This window comes from Hypanus sabinus, chromosome 6 (genome assembly GCF_030144855.1).
Source record: "Hypanus sabinus isolate sHypSab1 chromosome 6, sHypSab1.hap1, whole genome shotgun sequence".
In the NCBI taxonomy this organism is placed as follows: domain Eukaryota; kingdom Metazoa; phylum Chordata; class Chondrichthyes; order Myliobatiformes; family Dasyatidae; genus Hypanus; species Hypanus sabinus.
This window is the reverse complement of record NC_082711.1, coordinates 41135402-41162021: the sequence shown is the minus strand read 5'-3', so window position 1 is coordinate 41162021 and position 26620 is coordinate 41135402. Positions and strand designations below refer to the sequence as shown.

At 40.2% G+C, this 26620-nt stretch overlaps 1 protein-coding gene across 4 annotated transcripts in view; it reads left to right on the top strand.

The window, feature by feature from the left end:
• Nucleotides 1–23577, top strand: part of zeb1b (zinc finger E-box binding homeobox 1b) — a 137761-nt gene extending 114184 nt beyond the window's left edge. For 3 of the 4 annotated variants that reach the window (XM_059971981.1, XM_059971978.1, XM_059971979.1), the window contains exons 6-9: nucleotides 9260–9368; nucleotides 15964–17735; nucleotides 18598–18778; nucleotides 20016–23577. In XM_059971981.1, the coding sequence (XP_059827964.1) occupies nucleotides 9260–9368; nucleotides 15964–17735; nucleotides 18598–18778; nucleotides 20016–20521 (2568 nt within the window). In that variant the 3' untranslated portion in view covers nucleotides 20522–23577. The remainder of the gene's footprint in view (nucleotides 1–9259; nucleotides 9369–15963; nucleotides 17736–18597; nucleotides 18779–20015) is intronic. The other variant, XM_059971980.1, reaches the window with a different exon arrangement.
• The last annotated feature ends 3043 nt before the right edge of the window (nucleotides 23578–26620 follow it).

Sequence of the window (26620 nt, the reverse complement as noted above, 5' to 3'; positions counted from 1 at the left end):
GCAACAAGACCAAGGAATTAACTTGTGGACTTGATGTGCTATCGTGACTATATGTGCTATGTGTAACTTGTGTGTTTTGTACTTCGGCCTGGGAAAAATGCTGTTTCATTTAGCTGCATACATGTGTATAGTTGAATAGCAATTAACTTGGACAATACACAGGAACACAAAAGACTGCAGAGGGTTGTACACTAAGCCAGCTCCATCATGGGCACAACCCTTGCCACCATTTTTCTCTTTCTCATACAATGTTTTGAAACCCACATCAACATTTTTGATACTTGTGGCCTCAAAGATTTTCCCTAACTGCCTCAACGTGTCTGTTTATCTTTGGCTTACTAATCTACATTGGGAAATTATTGGGAAAAATCTAACCAGCAAGTTGTTACTGAAGAACAATAATTCCTGTGTAATTTTGGTAATAACAAAATGATTTCATACTAAAACATTGTCTTCTTCATAATACGGCAGTAAAACAAATTGTAGATTGACTTAGTGCTATGCAGTGGAATACAGAATAGAAATATTCATTACCTAAAGGCAATTAATCTTAATTGTGTTGTTCGGTTTTTTTATGATGTTATATCACAGTTTGCATTGAGGGATTTTTGCATAACATTGCATACTATCTTTGTATAATCTTCAAAGAGGAGATTACTTCTCCATATTTTGCATCTTTTTAACTGGGTAAAGGAAATGGCAAATATGGACAAGTACTTGTAAAAATAGTTCTTCTATCAGTATTGCCTTAAAGAAGAACAGAGTAGTTAAAACACTAGGCATGTGTCAGATGACTCGTCTTTTTAAAAAGTAGTGTTCTTCCTCTCTTGAGATGTGCTTTTTGGGTGTACCAATCCTGTGGAAGCTGTTCATTTGTAGGCAATTACATCAGTGAACAACTCTTCAGAGAATGCACCAGGTCAGGGGAATTTGATCTTTGGGTTTCCCTTCGGAAATGCTTAATGATGTTTATACCTGATGCCAGCTGAGCAGCTCCTACAGATTGGAGAGCTGAAAAATGGTAGATCTCAGTGGAAAAGAAGATAAAAATAATCACCATTTACACACTATATATTATATCAGGCATCTGACTACCTTATAAGAGAGAAGTCCCAACAAAGGAGGAGCAATGAGTCAAAATGAATTAAGATGATAGCATCACCATGCAGTTTTCAGGAGACATTTGAAGAAGAAGAGATAGTAATAAGATAGAATTGTTTTGGGAGAGACTGCCATGGGTTGTTCCTGGAGGCTGAAATACTGATTTCAAGTGCTGGAAGTGAAATATGGAAACTATGCATATTGGGGGAAGGAGTGAACTGGACTGGCATGGTTGGAGGAAATTGTATAAAAGATGAAGGAAGAGTACAGGGGGAATTGACAAGAAGAAAATGGCTTAGAAGTCTGGTTAGGAACAAAGTTTAGATGACACACACAAAATTCTGGAGGAACTCAGCAGGCCGGGTAGCATCAATGGAAAAGAGTACAGTTGGTGTTTTGGGTCAAGACCCTTCAGCAGGACTGGAGAAAAAGAGATGAGGAGTCAGAGTTAAAAGGTGAGGGGGGAGGGGAGGAAGAAACATAGGTGGAACTGGGAGGGGGAGGGGTGAAGTAAAGAGCTGTGAAGTTGATTGGTGAAAGAGGTACAGGGCTAGAAAAGGGGGGATCTATAGGAAAGGACAGAAGGCCATGGACAAAAGAAAAAGGGGGAGGAGCACCAGAGGGAAGCAATGGGCAGGTAAGGAGATAAGGTGAGAGAAGGAAAAGGGGATGGGGAATAGAGAAGAGAGGATCATTACTGGAAGTTCAAGAAATCGATGTTCATGCCATCAGGATGGCGGCTACCCAGATGGATACAAGTTTTTGCTTCACCAACTTGAGTGTGGCCTCATTGCGACAGTAGAGGAGGCCATGGAAAGCAATGTTGGAATGGGAGTAGAAAGTGGAATTAAAATGGGTGGCCTCCAGGAGATTCTGCTTTTTCTGGCAGACAGAACATAGATGCTTGGTGAAGTGGTCTCCCAAACTACATTGGATCACACCAAAGTACAAGAGGCCACGCTGAGAGAAACAGATACAATAGGTGACCCCGGCAGACTCACAGGTGAAGTGTTGCCTCATCTGGAAGGACTGCTTGGAGCCCTGAATAGTATTGAGGGAGGAGTTGTAGTGGCAGGTGTAGCATTTGTTCTGCTTGTGTGCCAGGAGGGAGATCAGTGGGGAGGGATGAATGGACCAGGGAGTGGGAAAGGGGTGGGGGGGGGGGGAGAGATGTGCTTGGTGGTGGAATGCAGTTAAGAGATGGTGGAAGTAACAGAGAATTATGTGCTGGACGCAGAGGCTGGTGGGGTGGTAGGTGAGGACGAGACGAACACTATTCCTGCTGGGGTGTTGGGAGGATGGGATTAGGGGCAGACACATGCGAAATGGAAGAGATGCGGTTGAGGGCAGATTTGATGGTGGAGGAAGGGAAGCTCCTATCTTTGAAGGAGGATGACATCTGCTTTGTTCTAGAATGTTAAGCCTCATCCTGAGAACAGATGCAGCAGAGACAGAGGCATTGAGCAAAGGGGTTGGCATTTTTAAAAGTGACAGGGTGGGAAGAGGTATAGTCCAGGTAGCTGTGAGAGTCAGTGGGCTTATAATAGACATCAGTGGATAAGCTGTCTCCAGAGATGCAGACAGCGATATCAAGAAAGGGGGAAGGAGGTGTCGGAAATTGACCAGGTAAATTTGAGGGCAGGGTGGAAGCTGGAGTCAAAGTTGATGAAGTCGATGAGCTCGGTGTGGGTGCAGGAAGCAGCAACAATGCAGTTGTCAATGTAGCAGAGGAAAAGTGAGAGGAGTGACACCATTGTGGGCTTGGACCATAGAATATTCCATGTAGCTGACCAAAAGGTAGGCATAGCTGGGACCCAGGCGAGTACCCGTAGCTCCTTTTGTTTGAAGGAAGGGGGAGGAGCCAAAGGAGAAATTATTGAGTGAGGATAAGTTCCACTAAACTAATGGTCAACCTTTTTAAGCCCAAGATCCCCTATCTCGGCCTTAGTGAAAGGCAAGATCGACCCCAGATCAATTAGTTACATGCATGTGCACCGGGGCAGAAAACACCGGAAGTAAAACCCCACAACCAGGAAGTAGAAATAATGTATAAACACCAGGGGTACCCACCCTTTTTTGCACTGTGGACCGGTTTAATATTGACAATATTCTTGCGGACCAGCCGATGGGGTGGGGGGGGGGGGGTGTTAATCACGATTGGAATACAGCGATACTCAAAGTAGGTTCCTTATGCCCAGTCTATTCCGCAATTTAGTTTTCGTGGCTCTCAGCACTTAGCTTCTGTCCTCTGTCCTGCTTGCTCATATTTTTTCCGCTGAAAAAACTCAACGGGTTTGTCCTTAAGTGCAGGGTGCTTGGACTCAAGAAATTAAAGCAGTTTTGAGTGCTTCATTGCCTCATTAGACAGCCTCCGGGCGTGAACTCCAGCCTCCCACCAGACCCCTTTACCAGGTGCGGCTGGTCATGGGAGGGGTGAGAGGACAAGGTAAGGGCGGAGGTTCCCGTGCCAGGGCCGCGGCAGTCGCACTCCAGAGAGAGCAGCCGAGTGACAGGGTGCGTGCCCACCCTCCTTGTAGGATCTGTCGGCTGACAAAAGTTTGTTTCAGTAGATCGCAGCAAGGTAGTTGCTGTAATTATGAAATCCTGAGCCCAAATTAGGTAGTCTGTGTATATTTTAGCACCGGGTTGCCCAGGAACATTTAGTGTGGTAAACAGGTTCAGAGGAGGTGCCCATTTGTCCGCGCTCCAGGTTGGTACCAATGGCATTTCCTGCCGGCCGTGCGAGGCCAACCAGTAATCCCTAGCACAAGGGTATCACGCGTTTAGGCGACTGATGACCTCGCGTGCGTTCAACAGTGGGCGTGACAGGGACTGAGGAAAGGTGCAGCTGACTCGTATCGTTTCCTCGCGGCCGGTGGTTGGGGACCACTGAAGTTCAGTGTGTAGTGCGGGGGAGCTACACGCATGCGCACTGGGCAGAAAGAACGGAACTAAAACCCCGCAACCCGGAAACAATCTCTCAACAGTATTTGTGTATTTCATTTTCTTTTTTTTTTGGGATCTACTGGGAAAGTCTCAAAGATCGACCAGTCGATCGCGATTGACTGGCGATAACTACATTAGACAGAGGAGAGTGGTGGTTGAAGGGGAACTGATTGGATCTGGTGTCCAGAAAGAAACTGGGAGCTTTGAAGCCTTCCTGGTGGAGATGGAGGTGTACAGGGACTGGATATCCATGATGAAAATAAGATGCTTGGGGCCAGGGAACTTGAAATCGTTGAAAAGATTCACCTTATCTCCTTGCCTCCGCCTGGTGCTCCTCACTCTTTTTTTTTCTTCAATGACTTTTTGTCCTCTACTATTGAGATTCCCCTTCTCCAGTCCCGTATCTCTTTCACCAGTCAACTTCCCAGCTCTTTACTTCACCCTTCCTCCTCCTGGTTTCACGTATTACCTTGTGTTTCTCCCCCCTCCCCCCCACCTTTTAACTCTGACATCTTTTATTCTACAGTCCTGCTGAAGGGTCTCGGCCTGAAGTGTCAACTGTACTCTTTTCCGTAGATGCTGCCTGGCCTGCTGAGTTCCTCCAGTATTTTGACAGACAGACATACTTTATTGATCCTGAGGGAAATTGGGTTTCGTTACAGTCGCACTAACCAAGAATAGTGAAGAAATATAGCAATATAAAACCATAAATAATTAGATGATGATGATAATAATAATCAAATTATGCCAGGTGGAAATAAGTCCAGGACCAGCCTATTGGCTCAGGATGTCTGACACTCCGAGGGAGGAGTTGCAAAGTTTGATGGGCACAGGCAGGAATGACTTCCTATGCCACTCAGTGTTACATCTCGGTGGTATGAGTCTCTGGCTGAATGTACTCCTGTGCCTAACCAGTACATTATGGAGTGGATGGGAGTCATTGTCCAAGATGACATGCAACTTGGACAGCATCCTCTTTTCTGACACCACCGTCAGAGAGTCCAGTTCCACCCCCACAACATCACTGGCCTTACGAATGAGTTTGTTGATTCTGTTGGTGTCTGCTACCCTCAACCTGCTGCCCCAGCACACAACAGCAAACATGATAGCACTGGCCACCGCAGACTTGTAGGACATCCTCAGCATCATCCGGCAGATGTTAAAGGACCTCCGTCTCCTCAGGAAGTAGAGACAGCTCTGACCCTTCTTGTAGACAGCCTCAGTGTTCTTTGACCAGTCCAGTTTATTGTCCATTCGTATCCCCAGGTATTTGTAATCCTCCACCATGTCCACACTGACCCCTTGGATGGAAACAAGGGTCACCAGTGCTTTAGCCCTCCTCAGGTCCACTACCAGCTCCTTAGTCTTTTTCACATTTTTCTCCCACCATGTAACAAAGTTTCCCACCGTAGCCCTGTACTCAGCCTCGTCTCCTTTGCTGATGCATCCAACTATGGCAGAGTCATCAGAAAACTTCTGAAGGTGGCAAGACTCTGTGCAGTAGTTGAAGTCCAAGGTGTAGATGGTGAAGAGAAAGGGAGACAGGACAGTCCCCTGTGGAGCCCCAGTGCTGCTGACCTCTCTGTCTGACACACAGTGTTGAAAGCGTACATACTGTGGTCTGCCAGTCTGGTAATCAATAATCCATGACACCAGGGAAGCATCCACCTGCATCACTGTCAGCTTCTCACCCAGCAGAGCAGGGCGGATGGTGTTGAATGCACTGGAGAAGTCAAAAAACATGACCCTCACAGTGCTTGCCAGCTTGTCCAGGTGGGCGTAGACACGGTTCAGCAGGTAGATGATGGCATCCTCAACTCCTAGTCGGGGCTGGTAAGTGAACTGGAGGGGACTAAGTGTGGCCTAACCATAGGCCGGAGCTGCTCTAGAACAAGTCTGACCAGGGTCGTCTTGATTTGGGAGGTAATGCCACCGGCCTGTAGTCATTGGAGCCACTGGGGTGCGGCATCTTCAGTACAGGGATGAGGCAGGATGTCTTCCACTGCACAGGAACCCTCTGGAGACTCAGGCTCAGGTTGAAGACATGGAGTAGTACTCCACATTGCTGGGGGGCACAGGCTTTGAGCACCCTGGGGCTGACACTATCCAGGCCTGCAGCCTTGCTTGGGTGGAGACGTTTCAGCTGTCTTGTCACCTGTTCAGCTGTGAAGCCCACCGTGGAGGTTTCAGTTGGGGGAGATGTGTAGTCGTGAGAGGAGGGGTAGGAGGGGAGAATGGAGTATGTGTTGGTGGGGGGCTGACAACAGATAAATCATGTGGGGGATGGGCAGGGGCCACAGTGTCAAATCTGTTAAAGAACAGGTTAAGTTCATTGGCCCTGTCCACACTGCCTTCAGCTCCTCTTGTTGCTAGTTTGCTGGAACCCAGTGATGGTCCTCATCCCACTCCAGACCTCTCTCGTGTTGTTCTGCTGGAGTTTTCACTCAAGCTTCCTCCTATACCTGTCTTTAGCCTCCCTGATCTTGGCTTTCAGATCCCTCTGTATTGTCCTCAGCTCCTCCCTATTTCCATCTCTAAACGCCCTCTTTTTAGCATTCAGGATGTCCTTAATGTCCTTTGTTACCCATGGCTTGTTGTTTGAATAATTTCTGTGTGTTGCTTGGATTTCTAGCATCTGTGGATTTTCTCGTTTGTGAAAATTTAGATGACTTTTGTTTTCACTTCACCCCAACTCATGCCTGGTTGATAGATTTAAAATTTATCATTCAAGGTGTTTTTTAAATAAAATAATTAAAATATACGAGTGATGCTGGAAATAAATAAAAACACAAAATGCTGGCTGAACTCAGCAGGCCGGACAGCATGTATGGGAGGAGGTAGTGACGACGTTTTGGGCCGAAACCCTTCATCAGGAGTGAAGTAACATGGGATGGAGGGGGGATAAGAAGTGGGGGGAGGGATAAAGTAGAGAGCTAGGAAGTGATAGGCTGGAGGGAAATGGGCTGGGGGTAGGTGGAGAATTATGGGAAATAAAAGAGAAAGAAAGGTAGGCCCCACTCCGACATGTCTGTCCATGGCCTCCTCTACCGTCAAGATGAGGCCACACGCAGGTCGATTGAGCAATACCTTATCTCCCGCCTAGGTAACCTCCTACCTGCCGGCATGAACATCCAACTCACAGACCTCCGTTGATACCCCTGCCCCCCCCTTACCCCCATCCCTATCTATTATTTTAGTCTGGTTCTCTTTCTCTTTTCCCCCCTCACTATAATCTCCCCCCAGTCCTACCTTCCTTTCTCTTTTATTTCCCATAATTCTCCACCTTCCCCCTAGCCCATTTCCCTCCAGCCTATCACTTCCTAGCTCTCTCCTTTATCCCTCCCCCCACCTCTTATCCCCCCTTGACCATCCCATGTTACTTCACTCCTGATGAAGGGTTTTGGCCCGAGCCGTTGTCACTGCCTCCTCCCATAGATGCTGTCTGGCCTGCTGAGTTCTGCCAGCATTTTGTGTTTTTAATTAAAATATACTTCTTTCAAGTTCCTCTGTATTGTTACTTAAACTTGAAATAATATTTTAAAACAGCAAGTAGTTGCATTGTTCAAATTCACACATTAGCATTTATATGTAGAGTATGGATGTATTCATTAAGATCCTGCTGGCAAGTCATGCAATGTAATGTCGGCTGTCGCCACATTCCCGTACTTACTTGCAGTAATTCAGTGTGAAGCAGAAATAAATGGTAGCTGATGCAGTAACCAAACTGTTCCTCATTTGAATTTTCACCAAACCTAATGAGTCTCTAACTTGTGTTGCTGAAAAATACAGTTGAACCATACACCGTGGGATCAGTTTGCTCAACCTGACTCATCAGTGTTGACCCGTGAGCACTGTTCATTTTAATCCCATCTTCCAAAATTTGGACAATTCTCCTTTTCTATCTAATTCAAGTGTTCATCTAGGCAGTACATGCTGTCAGCAACCCAGGTTCAACCACTCTCTGGCAGTGCATTACAGGTACTTCTCACTTGGTGAAGAAGGTTGCCCTCGCATCCTGTCCAAATCCCTTCCACCTTGTGCTCATCCATAGCTTCTAGTTTTATCAGCCTCTGATATGGGACAAATTTTCCTGCAGTCTACCCAGCATTACTCCTCATAATGCAGTATATACATCAATAATGTTCCCATTCAACCTCCTCTCCTCTAGGAAGAACAGACCTAACTTCTCCAATCTCTCCTCAGAACTGAACTGCTCTATCTAATGCAACATCCTGATCAATCCCTTCTGCACCATCTCCTGTATCTTGGTGATTAAAAACTTTCACAGTTCTCCAGGTGAGGACTGACCAGGGATTTATAAAGGTGAGGCATAACCTCACTACTCCTATATGTAGTGCCTCAGTCAATGAAGACTTGTATCCCAAATGGTTTCCTTACCATATTATCTAAGTTACTTTCAGGTCACTCTGTTCCTCAAGTCCCTGAGACTCTACTATTCATGTTATATGTTCTAATCTCATTCATACAAAATATATTTCCTTGCATTTGTCTGGATTAACTCTGTCTAACACTTTTCAGCCCATTTCACCATAACATTAATATCCCTGCAGTATAACACTACTTTCCATGCTCTCATCAGTTTTGCCAATCTTTGAGTCATCCAGAAACTTAATTAATCTTGCATTCTAAATCAATATCTAAGTCATTCACTTAAAACTTGACCCTTGTGAGGCCCTATTAGTCACAGGCACACAATCACAAAAAGAACCCTTTACCGTCACTCTCTGTTTACCATTTGCAAGACAATTTTGGGTCCAGTTTGAAAACTTGTCCTGGATCCCATGGGCTCTAAATTTTTGAACAGATGCTCACCAAAGCCTGCACTTTGACCTCAGCAGCAACACTCCCATCTCAAGACATCTGCTTCAAAATGGTCACTAGAGTTTGCCTTCTGTATGTTGCTGGAAGGTTATGAAAACCTCACGTTTGCCTGAACTGTGACATTATAAATAGTTACTACTGCTGCTTCTCCTAGCTGCTAGCCCTGCCAGTAGAAAAACTTCAGTACTTCATAATCCTACAGGACATTTTTCATAACTCAAGGCATGTGAAAGATGATTAATTTTTGTGATCAACTTTTACCTTGTCTAAAACATGTAAAAGGCATTTTTGGCAAATCTGTTTATTTGTTGCCTATTTAATCTTTCTGGAACATGCAAGATACACTAATAAAAGCTTATTTGTTTTAAAGCGCCATGTTGTAACACAGACGGGTGGAAACAGGAAATTCAAATGCACTGAATGTGGAAAAGCATTTAAATACAAGCATCATTTAAAGGAGCACTTACGCATCCACAGTGGTAAGTTCATTTTTTGTGTGTTTCATTGCTGCATACAGGTGGTAGAAGAGGTGTCCTGTTGTGGAAAGTACTTAATCTAACAATTACAAGCACACTTCCCATCTTCCATTGTTTTTTTTTGTGCTCCCTTATATCACAAAGTGATAATCAACTTCCTTCAGAAATATTTGTTTCCTCATTGAATTTTCTTTCTGAAATCAACAGCGGATAAATACAGATATAAATTATCTAGAACACAATAGTTGGAATGATCCAAATGGTAAATGTAATCTATAAAAGCATTGTCATTTTGGATTGGATTGGTGTTCTGAAGTTTTTTTCAATTTGGATGTTTTACCTATTGTTGTCACTTCCTTTTGTAATCAAGTGAGTTAGAGTTCAGCTGGGGTGAGGAGCATAATTGAGAGTATACAATTCTTGTGTGCATTTTCTCCCCCTTTTCTCTTACCTGTCAAAAGACATTCTTCAATTATAAAATGTATTGTTTTTTAATTCCAGATGCCTTTTTTTCCATTTTGATCGTTGGCATAGCTCCAGATTCAACTGTAATAGATTTAGAATATTTGGTTATTGATGAAAAGTATGTTAGATTCTGATTTTAGGAATTGGTTGAGCTTTCTAAACCTTGAACACGAGCCTCCAATACCAAAGATTTTTCAAATGAGCATATTTATGGTACTGATGCATTATTCAGGATATCACTTACTGAAGGCATGAGTAACTGAATAGAATACATTTAAGTTTTCCATGATCTTATTATTTTTCTGTGCTTTATCATAAAATTTGAAGATCTGATGGTGTCTGCTCTTTTATTATAACCGTATTGTTAGTTCATTATGTGCTAGGACATAGGAGATCATGGTCCTTCCACAACCATGATTGTCCTCGGCAAGGTTTTCTACAGAAGTAGTTTGCCATTGCCATTGCTGCCTTCTAGACAGTGTCTTTATAAGACAGGTAACCCCAGCCATTATCAATACTTTTTGGAGTAGTGGTCACCAACCCATCAATCTTGATCGACTGGTTGATCTTTGAGACTTCCCCAGTAGATCCCGAAAAAAAAAAAAAAGAAAGAAAGAAAGAAGATCACTGGCCACCTCGCACGGCTGGTGGGAAGTGCCGGTGCTCCCGGCCTGGAGCGCAGACAGATGGGCGCCACCTCTGAACCTGTTTACTACACCGAATGTTCGTGGGGAACCCGGTGCTAAAATATTCGCAGATGACCTAATTCAGGCTCAGGGTTTCGTTAAGTAGCAGAGCAGCTACCGCGCTGCGATCTACTGAAGCAAACTTTTGTCGGCCGATAGATCCTATGAAGCAGGTGGGGGCGCACCCTGTTGCACTCCTCACTCAGTCAATCGCTCTCTCTGGACTGCGGCCCCAGCACGGGGACCTCCGGCCCTCACCTTGTTTTCTCACCCCACCCATGACCAGCTGCACCTGGCCAAGGCATCTGGCAGCGGGCGGGAGGGAGGCTGGAGTTCGGGCCCGGAGGTTGTCTAATGAGGCAATGAAGCCCTCAAAACTGCTTCGGCACCTTGAGTCCAAGCACCCTGCATTTAAAGACAAATTCGTTGAGTTTTATCAGCGGAAAAAACGTGAGCAGCGCAGGACAGAAGCTAATGCCAAGAGCGCAAAAACTAAATTGCAGAATAGACTGAACATAAGGAACCTGCTTTGAGTATCGCTGTACTTCCATCATGTCTAACACCCCCCCTCCCCCCGGCCAGTCCGCGGTGCAAAAAAGGGTGCATACCCCTGGTGTTTAAACATTATTTCTACTTCTGGGTTGCAGGGTTTTTACTTCTGGTCTTTTCTGCCCCGGTGCGCATGCGTGTAACTAATTGATCTGGGGTTGATCTCGCCTTTCACTAAGGCCAAGGTAGGGGATCTTGGGCTTAAAAAGTTTGGTGACCACTACTTTAGAGATTGTCCGTCTGACATCAGTGATCACATAACCAGGATTTGTGATACACACCAGTTGCTCGTACAACAATCTACCACCTGCTCCCATGGCTTCATGTGACCCTGATTGGGGGTGGGTGAGGGCTAAACAGATGCTACACCTTGCCCAAGGGTGACATGGAAGGAAGGAGCGCCTTGCCCCTCCTTTGGTAGAAACATATCTCCACACCACCACATATAACCATTTGAAATCTTCAATTTACATGAATCCTTCTTGAGAGCGACATTTCCTTTGTTTTTATGGTCATGCTATTTAATGATGATCTGAGAAAGTTTTTGGAATCTGTTAGGATTTGTGGTGAGAAAAAGAAAATAGATGAGAAAATATTATTGTGTTTAAACCTTCATTCTTCGAGACTGCCAGCTTTGATGTATTGACATTTAGAGCTCAATCCACCACTGCTTGTTTTGTTAACTATTTTCTCTCAGATTACTGCTCTGTCCTTAATGTAAGCTTAGCTAACTCACAGCATTATTTTGTTTTTCTGTCTTACTCCTTTTACAATTGGCTATAACTTTGGCTTAAAAGACTAAAAATCAATTGGCTAAGAGAGTACTAGTGGAAAAGGTACTTCTTCACATTCCAGTCAAAGTTTAATGTACCTGCGTGTGCAACTGTTTAGAATGGACTGTACAGAAGTAAACTTTTTGGCAAAACTCTTCTGCGCATGTTTATTCTTCACAGAAGTCCCTCTGTTCATTTCATGCAACATATGCATTTCAAAATGCATTCATAGATGTTCTGTTTCAGTTTAATAATCGATCAATAATGACTGAGGTTACAAAGTACAGGTTTTTAGATGCAGAGAAAGGGTGGAAGAGAATTGAGAACAAAGGAATGCATCTGATAGCACAAAGTGAACTTAAGGTGACAACGATTAGCTGAAAAGCTAGATAAAATTTCCTGATGCACAAAAAAGGTGGAAATGAGAAACACAAGTGATTATCTGTTATTATTAACTCTGCAACCTATAGGTATGCTGTTTCAAGTGCATATCCAAGTACTTTTTAAATATGGCAAGTGCTTCTGCATCACCATTCAATCAGATTGAGACTTTCACAACCTAACCCTCTTCGAGGTGAAAATATTTTTTCCTAATCTCCCCTTAATCCTTCAGCCAATTACTTAAAAATGTGAGGGAATAATTTTAGTCTGCTCAGATCAAGAAAATATTATTTTACATTTATTTTCTGTAGAATATCGTAATTTTATACACTTTCTTTACTTTCCGAACTTCACTTTCTACACTCATCTCAGTTTTCTGGAGTATTGAGGTTTTTCCATTTAACAAAAGCTTTCTTTTTTTTTTAAAACACAAGATTCAGCAGATGCTGAAAATCCAGAGCAACACACACAAAATGTTGGAGGAACTCAGCAGGTCAGGCAGCATCTATGGAAATGAATAAACAGTCGACTTTTTTGGGCTGAGACCCTTCATCAGGACTGGAAAGGAAGTTGGGTAGATGCTAGAATGAAAAAAATGGATGGAAGAGAAGGAAGACTAGCTAGAGGGTGATAGATAAGCCAGGTGGGTGGGAAAAGTAAAGGTTCAGAGAGGAAGAAATCTGCTAGGAGAGGAGAGTGGATCATGAGAGAAAGAGAAGAAGGAGGGGTACCAAAGAGGGATAGGCAGGCGAGAAAAATAGGAAAAAGACCCAAGTGGGTATTAGAAGAAGAGGGAAGGGAGAGGGGGAAAAATTAACAGAAGAAGAAATTGATATTCATGCCATTAAACAGAAGCTACCTAGATGCAATATGAGATGCTGCTCCTCCACCAAGGGTGAGCTTCTTTGTGGAAGAAGAGAAAGCCATGGATTGACATGTTGGAACAGGAACAGAAAAGCATCACCCTGAGGTTGGAATGAAGGAACTGAGGAAAGGGAATTGCATTTTTACAGGAGACAGGGTGGAAAGAGGTATAGTTAAGATAGCCATGGGAATCGGTAGGTTTATTAAAGATGTTGATAGATGGTTTGTCTCCAGAGATGGAGACAGAGATTGAGAAAGGGGAGAGAGATGGCTGAAATTAACTAAGTAATTTTAAGGGCAGGGTGGAAGTTGGAGGTAAAATTGATGGAATTGGAAGGCTCAGCATGGGTGTGTGAAGCAACATAAATGCAGTTATCATTATAATGCAGGAAGAGTTATGGAGCATTACCATGGACTGCTCTATGTAGCCAACAAAAAGGTAGCCATAGCTGAGGTTCATGCGGGCGCTCTTGAATTTGGAGAAAATGGGAGGGAGCGAAGGGGGAAAAAGGAGAAATTTGTGAGGTTGAGGACTAATTCTGCCAAACAGGAGGGTGCTAGTGGAAGGGAATTGTTTGGGTCTTTTGTTGAAAGTGATGTGGTCGAAATCAGGGAATTGAAAGTTGTTGAGCTCAAGAGCATGTCAAGTGTCATAGGAAGGGACTGAACCAAGTGAGATAAAATGGAGCAGAATCAGGCAGAGACAATGGGCCTGTTTGGACAGTTAGTTTTGTGGATCTTGGGTAGGAGGTAGAAAGGAGCAGTGTGGAGTAAGGGAACTATGAGTTTGGTGGCAGAGGATGGCAGTTTACCTTTTTTCCCCTTATCTTGCATTATTTGTATTTTGTCTTCTGGGGTTGTTGGATTCCCTCTTCATTTTCTGTTTGTGTGGGGAATGTACAGTATTTGCCCTGAACTCACTTGAATCTCCTTTTTGTAAGCTTCCCATTGGCCTGTTCTGAAGCCTCTAAGCAACTGTTCTAATCCACCTTTGCTTGTCAGCATTATGAAATAAAATTTGTTTTTCTCCAGTTTTGTGCTTTTACTTCTGTTTATATTTCTGCTTTTTCTCCCCCATAACTTAGTTAAATCTATCTGAACTATAGTCACTGCTACAAAAATGATCTCACTTTGAAACTCCACTTTCTTCCACCTGCCCAGCTTCATTTCCTAAATATAAATTTTGTAGCCTGGGGAAAATATACACACGGGACAACAAACACTTTTTCGGGTCTTTAATACCTTTATCTGTATTAGATTTAATGCAGAAAGAGAAGATCAAAACAAAAATGACAAAATTAATTTAAAAACAAACATTGTTCCTACTGTTAAAATCTCAGTTTAATTTCGATCCACACCCTTGTTATGTATGCAATATAAAAATAAATAGAACAATGTACAAAACCAATACGGCAGTGGCAATTCTTTTAAAAAAAAGCGCAATACAAACAGCATTAGAATTCCACCAACCTTGTACCTTACAACAACAAAGATATGATTAAGTTCATCTAATCTTAACTAAGAGAATTGCTCAGTTTGGCACATGTTTAACTTCCAAATACCTATAGGCTAGACCCTGAAATGAGTTCTCTTCACTTGCTATTAGGCTGATAAGGAAATTCACACAAGCATGCTATCCAGCGCCTACACCTTACTCACTAAAATCTTCCCTTACCATACGACAAGCATTTATCCTTCCTAGAATCTTGCAACTCCACGTTTGCATAATGATCTCAGTGTTTCCTCTTAAAGGCACAGGCAGGTATTTTAGCATTATGGTGGTGGATATTTAAGTGCACTTTAAACAATAAAAGATTGATATTCAACGGTCACCTGGTTACATAATTTCAGAATTTCAGCCCCCCCCCCCCAAAGAAAATTGTTAGGCCAAAAAAAAAGTTCTGTGAAAATTAGAATACTGTGCCATTTATACCTGACATTTTACATGATCATATTGGGGTATTCCATTTGCTCTGCATTTTTTTTTTGCACTTGACAATTTGCCTACAAATTTGTTCTTTTATCAACGTTAATTTCGAGTCCACATTAAACCAGTTTATACTACGTTGGAACTCTCTGCTTGGAACAAATGTAGAGCACGTACATTTCCACTTAATATTCATTAAATAATCTTTTTTTTAATGCAAATCTGATTTATGCCATGCACTTGTTCTATTCTATCCCTTCCATGTCAATATTTTATTTTTATTATTCCAACATCTTTTCATTGTCCAATAATAGCCCAAGTCTGCAGGATCTAATAGACATAATTAGAGATGCATACTATTGTTTTAGTAAATGGAATATAAGTAAGTTTCTTATAGGAAAAAAGCAAGTGTGCTCTAAATTGAAATCTTGTATGTAGTTTTATTTTGAATTATTGTTCTCTTGGATTTTTTCATCTTTGCTGATGCACTGAGTCATAAAGTCTTGGAACACGGCAGTGCAGAAACAGGTCCTTTGGCCGCAAGGTCCATACCAAACTATTATTCTGCCTAGGCCTATCGGCCTGCATCCAGACCATAGTCCTCCATCCATGTACCTTCCTAAATTTCTATTAAATGTTGAAATCAAACCCACATCCATCACTTGCTAGCAGCTCATTTTATACTCTCGACATCTTCTGAGTCCTTTTAATACAAACTTGAGTTACATTTTTACTGATGTGTTTAAATTAAATGCTTTCTTAAATCTTTTTAGCACTGACATAATGAATGATTTAATTTATAATCTACATCTCAACCCATTATTGTGGATTTTTGAAGAACTCAGACTAGATAATTGCTTTAGGCATTTGAAGACATTTATTACACCAGTACAGTTCCGTTTCAACAAAATGTTATCTGAATTGTGTTAACTCTCTCCCTTTCTGTTCTTTAGGAGAGAAGCCATATGAATGCTCTAACTGCAAGAAACGATTTTCCCACTCAGGCTCTTACAGTTCACACATCAGTAGTAAGAAGTGCATTGGGCTTATATCACTTAACGGTAGAGCACGTTCAGGAATCAAGACACCTCAAGGCACTTCTCCGTCCCTTTCTCCTTCAACCAATAGCCCTGCTAGAACACAACTTCGTCATAAGCTAGAAAACAATAAACCTTTACAGGAACAGCCTGCCATAAACCAAATCAAAACTGAGCCTGTGGATTATGAATACAAAACTATGGTCGTGACCTCTGGTATCAACTGTGCAAGCTCTTTCCAAAATGGAGGATTTACTGGCAATACCCCAGTGCAAGTTACAACTTCTCCACAAAGTGTGGTTCAGGCTGTTGTATTGCCAACTGTAGGCCTGGTTTCTCCTATTAGCATAAATTTAAGTGACATTCAGAATGTTCTTAAAGTTGCAGTATTAGAAAACAATCATGTTACTCTCCCTTCCAAAGAACCAGGAACGGTCTCTTCTGGATCTGTACAACAAAACAGTCATTCCCTCATTTCATCAATTAGTCTTCCCTTGATTGATCAGGATGGAACAACCAAAATCATTATCAACTATAGCTTAGAGCCAAGTCAGCTCCAAGCTGTGCCACAAAATTTAAAAAAGGAAGTTCCTAATCGAACAGACAGTTGTACAAATGAAAAGCCACCAGAAGACCTCACAGTTAAATCTGAGAAATCGGAGACAAGTGCAGAAGGGGTTAATAACACTTGCCTTCTTTGTAACGAATGCCCTGGTGGGCTAAATGCACTTCATGAGCTAAAGCACTATCAATTAAAAACTGAAGCTCCTTCAGGAGAAAGCAGTATTAAGGTCCCTGAAAACCTCCCCGGAGCTTCTGTATCAACAGAAGAGAATATCTCTTCAGATCAAGAGCCATTGAAGAATCTGTTGTCACTTCTGAAAGCATATTATGCATTGAATGCACAACCAACATCTGAGGAATTGGCAAAGATTTCAGTTGCTGTAAACTTACCATTAGAAAAGGTAAAAAAATGGTTTGAGAAAATGCAGACTAGTCAGATTTCAGTCCAGCCATCTTGTCCCTCTTCTCCCTCGCCAAACAATGAGGAGATCAAACCAAAGCTGTTCATCAGTCATCCAGATTCATCACCTGGTGATGTACAAGGGAACTCTGCAAATGTAGGAGCCAGTGATAAGCTGGCTGAATCTCAAATCGTGAATGTACCACTTAATGCAACAGCAGAAACTTCAAGGAGTAATACTCCTTCTCCATCACCACTGAATCTTTCTTCTGCATCTTCTAGAAATTCACAGAGCTACCTGAACACGCCAGATAGCAATCAAGAGGATTTACAGCTAGAACCCCTTGACTTATCTCTTCCAAGGCAGCAAAAAGAAGGGCTTGAAAGACCCACTATAACCAGTGTTTACCACAGCAGTGTTCATTATGTCCAAGAGGAGCCCTTAAACTTGTCTTGTTTAAAGAAAGAACAAAAAGAAAATGACAATACTAATGAAGAAAACTCAACAAGTGCCAAACCTATAAATATTGCAATTCCTGCAGTCACCACAAAACTTCCCACGATTGTTGCCATTTCGAATCAAAGCAGTGTTCCATGCCTCAGACCTATAGCTACAATAAAACAGGCAAGCTTCATTCCACAGGTGGCCTACACGTATAAGACAGCTAATTCAAATGGCACTGAACAGCAGCAGAAATCAACTCAAGCCAACGGAAATCATCTAGTAAGTATGCTGATTTTTTTATTAACCAGTTTTATTGTTTTTCAAATCTATCTGCTTTTTATGCTTGCTGGTTAGTATAAGACTTCACCCTGAACATTAATGCTAGCAAAATATTCTTTGGAATATACAGTTGAATATTATTAAATACACAACAGCTTGCTCATTGCATAGTTAGCAGACAAATGTCAAATTTCTTCTAAGCCCTCAATGTAAATGCTATGCTTATGTACCACATAGTACCAAGTGAAGTTTAACATATTTTAAGTTATTTTCAGAAGATGTTTTCAAAGTAAATGTAGGCCTACTTCCTTGCAAATTAAAGGAAACTAAACTGGATATTCATGCATTTAAATCCCCTTTTGAAATTTGTTCTTCAAAGCCATCTGAATCTCTACCCTCCTGTTTCTCACACACCCCTGGTCTCCTTTGGGCATCCCCTATCCCCATTGATCCCTGGTCGAACTGCTGATGTTGTACCTGATTGTCAGTCCTGATTCTGCTCGCTCACCTCTTGCATCCACAGCTGATTGCACTTGCATTAATATACAGAGTTGACACTGTGCTCCAGTTTCTGCATCCCCTGAGTGAAGCTTGAAGCTTTCATTTAAAGGAACAAGGTTATTCCCATAATGGATATCAACTTCCCTGTTCACTGGAAGAGATTAGCTTTCTGTGTACACTTGTGCAGGATTTGATCCATTGTGAGAACAGCTTTCTGTATGCAGAAGAATTTTTAGGTCTTTTCTTTTTATGATCTCTCTCTTCATTGTGAAATCAGAACTAAAATTTTAAAATTGTGAAGGGTATCACTAAATAAGTACTACATGTCATTGTTGTCTGAAAACTGGTTGTGTTCCTGAAGGAGGAAAGCCAAGAGATGAATTCTGGAAGTGTGCCCAATACTGATGATCAGAATGATTCAGACTCTACGCCGCCACGTAAGAAAATAAAAAAGACAGAAAATGGAATGTATGCCTGTGATCTGTGTGATAAAATATTTCAAAAGAGTAGCTCTCTCCTAAGACACAAGTATGAACATACAGGTAAGAAAGGATGTATATTGTGCAGTATGTTGTACCAGAAGTATTTCAATCCAGGAAAGTAGATTTTGGCCTAGTAATCCAAGTCCACCCATGTGGGTATGCTGCCTTGAGAACTGCAGTCAAGCGCAAGTGAATATATCATTCATGAATCCTTTGCTGCTATCTCCAGAGACAGCTATATGGACATTGAGTGCTACTTGAGAGCTGGGATGGAGGATAGTTAGAAATGGTAAGGGACTAATGGCCGGTAAATGGTTGGGGCTTGTGCTGTGGTCAAGTTGTCAGTGATAGTTAAATGTAAGCACCAGGTAGGGGTAAGAGTTATGTTCCACAAATGTATAAATGCCTCTGCCTTTTTGACATTAGTGGAACATTTTTGCTAACTGTAAATCAAAGCGATTATTGAATTTGTCTCTATATAGATCATACATTTAGGATGACTTTGCATTTGTACCTCTCAAATTTTAACATTTTTGTATTAATAGCACATGAATGAAATTATTGGAATGTATTCAATATTGTTAGTGTTTTTGTATTAATTTGTGGGGGGAAATGAAACCCACAAAGAACAAACACAGGCATGAGCTCTGCAGGTGAACTTGGCAAAAGAATGATTCGGCAGCATTCTCATAACCTCAGGTTGTGCATCATGTATTGGGGAACTAATGGTGCACAAGGATAATAGTAAACTAGATAGGTTTTAATTGCTGGTCGAAGCTTCTTATCCCAGATGTATTTAACCTACTTGAGTCTAAATCCCTATACAGCTATGTTTTTCTGCACCAGTAGGAGCCCTTAAACTTGTTTTGATTAAAGAAAGAACAAAAAGAATACTTTGGATACTTGTCCATTACCTCAGCCACTACACCTGCATGCCCTGATGTATTATTGAACCCCACCTGAGCGGCATCTGCTTATTGTTATGTTTATTTCTTTACTTAAAAAACACAAAATATTTAACTTCAAAGTATGGTTCAAGATTACAGTGGTTGAAAGGAGAAAAATTGACAGCCATTTTAAGAAGCATTTAAATATATGGATTTTGATTTTTGGAAGATTGTTTCAAGGGAAAGGAAAATGGCAAAGCATGCAGAAGGATTTGGGGGATTATATTTTTATTACCTGAATTAATATACTCAGAGCACTGTAACTGTTAATGGGATTAAACCTTGTGAGGGTAACAACATTTGTTTTCTTTTAAGCAAACTGCTTATTTCTAATATCTTCATTTGGCCAGGTAAGCGACCTCATCAATGCGGGATTTGCAAGAAAGCTTTCAAACACAAACACCATTTGATTGAACACATGCGACTGCACTCTGGAGAGAAACCTTATCAGTGTGATAAATGCGGCAAGCGTTTCTCACATTCAGGCTCCTATTCACAGCACATGAACCATCGCTATTCATACTGTAAGCGAGAAGCTGAAGAACGTGAAGGAACAGAGCAAGAGGAGACTGGGCCTGACTCACTGAACAACAGTGAGTATACAGACATCAGGACCTCTCCTTCCCACGTGGACTCAGATGACAAGGACAGCATTGCAAGAGAAGATGAAAGTGAAAAGGAGGAGGAAGAGAAAGAAAGTGATGAAATACAAGATAATTGTGGAGAGGAAATGAGAGAGGAATCAGAAGAGGAAGCTGAAGAAGCAAATAGAACAGACCCGATGAGTGATGTGGAGCAGGAAGATACAGTAAATAATCTGCAAGTTTTGGAAGCTAATTCGCCAGATAAAATGTAATGAATACTTGATCAGGAACTTAAATTGGAGAAGAAATGTCCTGCAATTAGTGTTGTACCATGTTTTTAAAAAAAATTCCAGAAACACACTCTATATTGCTATGTTTTCTCTTCACTACTGTGTAGAAATCCCGGTGTGCCTGAACTTCAACAATTAACAATTTACCATGTGAACTGTTTAAGATATTAGGAATGATGTTTGTATAAAAAATGCAAAAAAAATTGCAAGTAAGGAATTGCATAAACTGACTGTCTTGATTCAAAAGGCAAACCAACAGGTTTTAAAAGAATTTGCTACCAGTCATTCTGCATTACCTGTTTACCTGTGTTGCTCTTCATTTTGCCATTCATGTATCCCATTAACTTCAACACTGTACAGCTGGGAGAGATTTCTATGAAAATTTCTATTACAGATGAAAGTATCAACAGTAGATTTATAGTACTACAACTCTCTATTCCATTGCTGACTTTCAACATTTCATTGGTTTAAAAGGATGTGAAAATTTCTGCACTACAGAATTCCCTTTATACTTGTATCTAACATACTCCTAAGTATTATTGTCTACCTTTATCAGTATCGCACTAGAAGGTAGTAATTGATGACATTAGTTGACCTTATTTTAGAGTGTAAATTCATTTGAAGCATAATGTTAGCCTTAAAGCAGCTACTAGAAAAATAAATTTGAGAAGGATGTGGTAAGACTTGTAGTTAGATGTATAGCAGTCCGTTGCCAAGTCTTCAAAGTAAGAACTAACAGTATAATTGTTGGAGAGAACTGAAGTTGGTGTTTTAGTGACTAGTGATACTTAGGTAAGTGAGGATTATGGTATGGAGCTTTGTATCCCCCTGGCCTTATGCAAGACCTGTGTGCTGCAAGTGCCATTTATAAATCAGTATTATGGAAATGTGGCTCTAACCAGCCCTTTGCTTTGGTGCAAGTTATTAACAGTGTTAGCTGATTTTATTTCAGTATTATTTTAATTCAAATTATAATAACATTTTAGTTTCCTATGTTTGTGCAAATTTTGTACTGTATGCCCTTGAACCTGGCAGTATTAATACCCTACTTCCCTACTTACTGACACATGTACCTTTTAGTTTTAGAAAACTTTTATATTTATGTGTCTTATTTTTATATTTCTTTATTGTTATTTATTACACAATGTAGTGTATAATACTGTAGTTTGTATTAATACAATAATATATTTTAGTAAGAAAAATGATTTGGAAGGTTGATAAGAATTCAAAGCAGAAATACAATTGGTTCTCTTGCAATCAAATTTTGTTTAACAGTGTTATGTAACAGTATTATTTGCCTTGGACTGTAGAACTAGAGTTTCAAATGAGAATGTATGAATTTTACATTCAGAATCCAGTTATTTGCCCTGCCTCACTTTTAATACATTGGGCTATTGAATTTCAAGCATAACGATATACAACATGGTATTTTTTGCAGTTTTATTTGCAATTACTGTGTAACCGTGGAACTCTATTACTATCCTCAGCCAAATCACAAAGTCATGCGCAGTGTTGGGAACAACATAACATTTTTTGCTTTGTGCCAATTTATTTTAGAATTCCTCTACATCTGATACAAGCCAGAAGTTATTTTTAATTGCCTAGTTACATGATAGTCATTTTCTAGTTTTATACCAGACTACCCATCTCACAATAAAATGCATCAACAAACTGTCTGAATTTGTGACTTCACTGTTGTGTTTTAGTTTTTGTTCCAAAGGTACTATTTACATCATATTGTGCATTTCCCAGAGTAATAGCTAATTTGCAATTGTGTAGAAAAAAAGCTGAAATACATGCAATGTTTAAAATGACAAAGAAATTACATATTTAATGGATTCATATTGGTTCTCATTGGAATAGATACTCAAAATTCCCTAACCATATTTTGATCAGTAAATGTTCTGGTGTCCAGTTGAATGTTAGGTTAGATTTGCCTGCAATGCTTTGCTATTTTGCTCGTATCTACTAGCCTGATTTATACATGAAAGCCTTTGACTTCTCTAGCTCATAGAATAAGTAATCAGTTTCCTTTTCCTTGCTATTCCTTTTCTGAATAGGGCATCTGAAAATCTCCAGGAATTTGGTCTGCAAACTTGCTCTGCACTCAGCAATATTTGAGATGGTTCATAACTTTTGCCTGCTCAAACATACTCCAATGTCAACTTCTTTGCTGTAGAAAAAATTGGCAAAGGTTTAGTAGTGTGTTCTGAGAATCAAATATATTTTTGGCGTACATGCCCATTTTAGACTTGTGCAATTGGTGTGAAATCTCATTGTTTGTTGAGAATAGTAGGTAGGTCTGTGGAATATTTCAAGATGACATAAGATAGTGTGATATGCAGAGAAGTGGCTGGAAATCTACTGTCAATGTAAGGTAGCATTTTGAAATGAAAAAATACAGTGAGAGTAAACAAAGTTGTAAAACACTGAAGGGTGTAAATGAAGTATCGTGTATAGCAGTTTTTCCTGAAGACTGAAAAACAGCAAATGTTATCTCAACATTGAAAGAATAAACAGTAATAGATTCACTATATGAAGCATGATATTTGAAATTGGCCTAATGGAAAGAATGCTTAAAAGTCTTCAAATAGTGAAACATTAGACCGCCAAGGGTCAGAAAGGCTTTGCTTCTCTTCTGAAGATACCTTTGGAGATCTTGTGTTGTTCATAAACTGTAAAATCATTTAGTGTGGAAGGAAGAAATTTTATCTAGTAGGGCTGAGATAAGGAAAGTATATACTGGAAACAATCTGCAGGTCAGTCAGCGTCTATAGAAAGAGCATTCTCATTTCAGGTCAGACCCTTCTTCAGTTTTGAAACATGCTACCTGTTTGTCTTTTCACAGATGCTACTTGACCCACTGGGTGTTTACAGAATTTCTGGTATATATCAAATATTTTAGCATTCGCAGGTTTTTTAAAAAAATTCACAATTGGACCGGCTCTTTGAAAGAGTCATACTATTGCTCTTATCTATAATCCAGTTTTTTTTAAAGAGTTTATCTACTTCCATTTTGGGAGTCAGGCCACGTCTTTCATAATTCACTTCTTTTTTTGGGGGGGGGGGAGGGTGGACAGTTCACCTGACTCTCTTACCAGTTAGCTTATATTGTATGACTTTTTGATTATTGATTCTGCTGACAATGGGAGAAACAACTTAATTCTATCTATTTGATAAGTATTCTCCATTAATCTACCATATCAAAACAAATAGTCAAAATCATCTGCAACTTTTAAAAATGTGTTAGTTTAAACCTTATTGTAAGGTGAATAATTCAAGATTCTGATTACTGAGTTCCGAGGGGCAAGATAGCATTTTAGTAGAACTCCTTTGCCCACTATCTAAGTCTTCCTTCCCGGAGACCGCTTCCTGCTCACTGGTGTTTTGGTATGCGTTTTTTCATAACTTCTCTGCTTTAGTACAAAAGCGCCCCAATCATTTAAAAAAAAGTTTTGTCAATTCGCAACCACTACCATATTACTATTTATTTGGTGCATCCATACACCAAAAATAATCCAGCTGCTTCATAGCAGTCTGTTTCAAACACTTCACACAGGGTGAAATTTAAACAGATGGCCAAAGGCTTGAGAGGAGGAGAGCTGAAGATCCAATTGCCAATAGTGGAGTTGTTAAATTCACAGCTTCTAAAGAGCAAACAGCAAAAACTTGTTGGAAGGTTGGAGAGTATGAGATTACTAAGAGAAGAGGGGATTTAAAAGAGAAGCATTTGAAAACAAGGGTAAACTTTTTATTTTAAGCGAGCTATTTGTCATGTAGGGCTGAATGGGTTGGTGCAAGATGTCACACGACCAGCAATCTTTTCAATGACCAAGAGTGATGAAAGCCAGCCAGGAATGTGTTAAGATGGTTGTTAAAGGGTAATGTGAAGATTTTATCAGATGAGCTAAGTCATAATAGAAACAAGTAATGTTATAGAGCTTGGAATTGCTTGTGTCTGTCTACAAATAGTTTGATTCACTGTGAGGTAATTTGTGAGATTGGTGGATGGAGTCAATGGCAATGAATAAATTTGAAGTACCAGCAAACATTGTAGAGAATAGTATGGTGTGTTTCAAAGTGTGATTACAGTAAACTTTTACACTCTTAGAGTTTGGGGAACTCAAAATTGCTTTTTACCCAATAGAGATGGTTAATTTGCTGCTAATAAATTTTACCCTACATCCTACATCTTTTCAGGAAATTGACTCATTAGACTTTTGATTCCCTCTAGTTTTGTATGCAGTAGTTTTAGGCTTTTAAAATTACACTGTTAACTTCAAATTGTCTCTTAGTATACTTAGTGTAAATAATTGTGTGGATTAATTTTTTTGGTGTGCTTTGTAATACTGAGAACATTTCTTGGAAAATTGAAGTCTCCTTTCCAGTAAAAATATGCCCAGATACTTAAATTTGCTCTCATAATTTGGAACCTTGAGATAGAAACCTAGATTTTTCTTCTAAAATAAAAGCAAAACATTCTGAACTTGGAGTGGTTAGCACTTAAAAAAAATAAAGTTGTTAATAAGGGGGGGTCAGGAAGACACAACAAAAGGAACAAGGTAAAAGAAATGGATGAAAAATTCACTGGTAGAACAAAATGTCTTTGTATTAAAATATGCTTAAATTAGTTATACGTTGGTGTTAAAATACCCAAACCCTTTCTAATTTTGATCAATAAACAGGGATATGTATCAAATGTATGGATGGTCAATGGAAAAGCAGAATGATTTTTATGTAAAATAGAAGTTCATCTTCTGTCAGCAAAGCCTTGTGGATGGGCAGTCAATCATCTATTCACCTTTGACTACATCCCAAAAATGATTTACAACAAAAAGCAGTAGAGCAGAAGCAATGTGGTAAGCACATTTAGAGGAGCACAAGGTATGTGGGGGAGAGGAGTTGAGCACTTTTGTTTGAATGATGCGTCTTTGCTTGATCTTTATGTGACTGGTTGAGTCAAACATTTAATAAGTGTAGTAAACCACCACAGTTTCAAAATAGACAAAAGAGCATTGTGGAATAAGTGTACCCGTTTGGCTAAGCTAGAATTTGAATATTTAGAACATTGTACTGGGGCATTTTTGAAATATTATAGAATGCAGAAAGTTTCACTTGGATGAGCCTAGCCATATTTATCATGAAAGAAATGCTGTTTATACAACTTAAAAGAAAATCAATTGTAATTAAAGATGCTCAAATGATCTAAAATTCAGGAAATCTTTTTCAGTTGATGTAATTTTTCTCCTTTTTCAACTATGTCAATAATGCCGCTGAAAGTTAGGGAATATACTATATATCTAAATGCAAAAAATTTACACAACGTTTAATTGAAAATTGAGTTATTAAGTTGCGCATTGTTTGTGGGTGGGCATTGGTAGGTGACAACGGTGCAGAAAAGGAGGATTCAACAAAGGCCAAGTGGCACTGATAAATGTGCAGCCTCCGACTGCTCAAGTGATCAGAATCCTGGTGGTTTGGAAAACAATTTCCATTTGTTATTGGCAGTGGTTGCAAATACCAACTATCAGAATTGGTAGATAAAAATAAATCAGCAACATGAAGAAATTAGCATGTGAGTGAGATGGAAATAATCTGTCTTGAATATGATTGATGCTAAGTAACATAAAAATGTAACAGATTAAATGCTTTAATCCTGCATATACTGCTGTTTGTGCTCCGCTCATTCTCCTTTGAAACTTCATCTAATCTATAAAATCCGTTCAGACTCCTCTGTCAATGCTATTTGCCAATGTACTACTTGGATTAACGAGTTCAACACTCTCAGTGCTTTTTGGGGGAAAATGTTTCTTCCAAACTCCCCTTTCCTTTGTTATTGACCTTATAATTTGAAATAAACTCAATCTACTTCATCAAAACTTTTCATCATTTAAAAATACCTCTGCCTGGTTTTTCCTCAGCCTTCAAGAGAAAAAAAGGCTTAGCCTGTTGATAACTTCTTGATGAATTTTATCTTTTTGCTGTGATCCTTTTAATTATTTTCAGATCTTGAAATTATCCTTTGATGACTGGAGCTGAACATTACACCCTGTATAAACTAACTGAGGTAAACAAGTATTG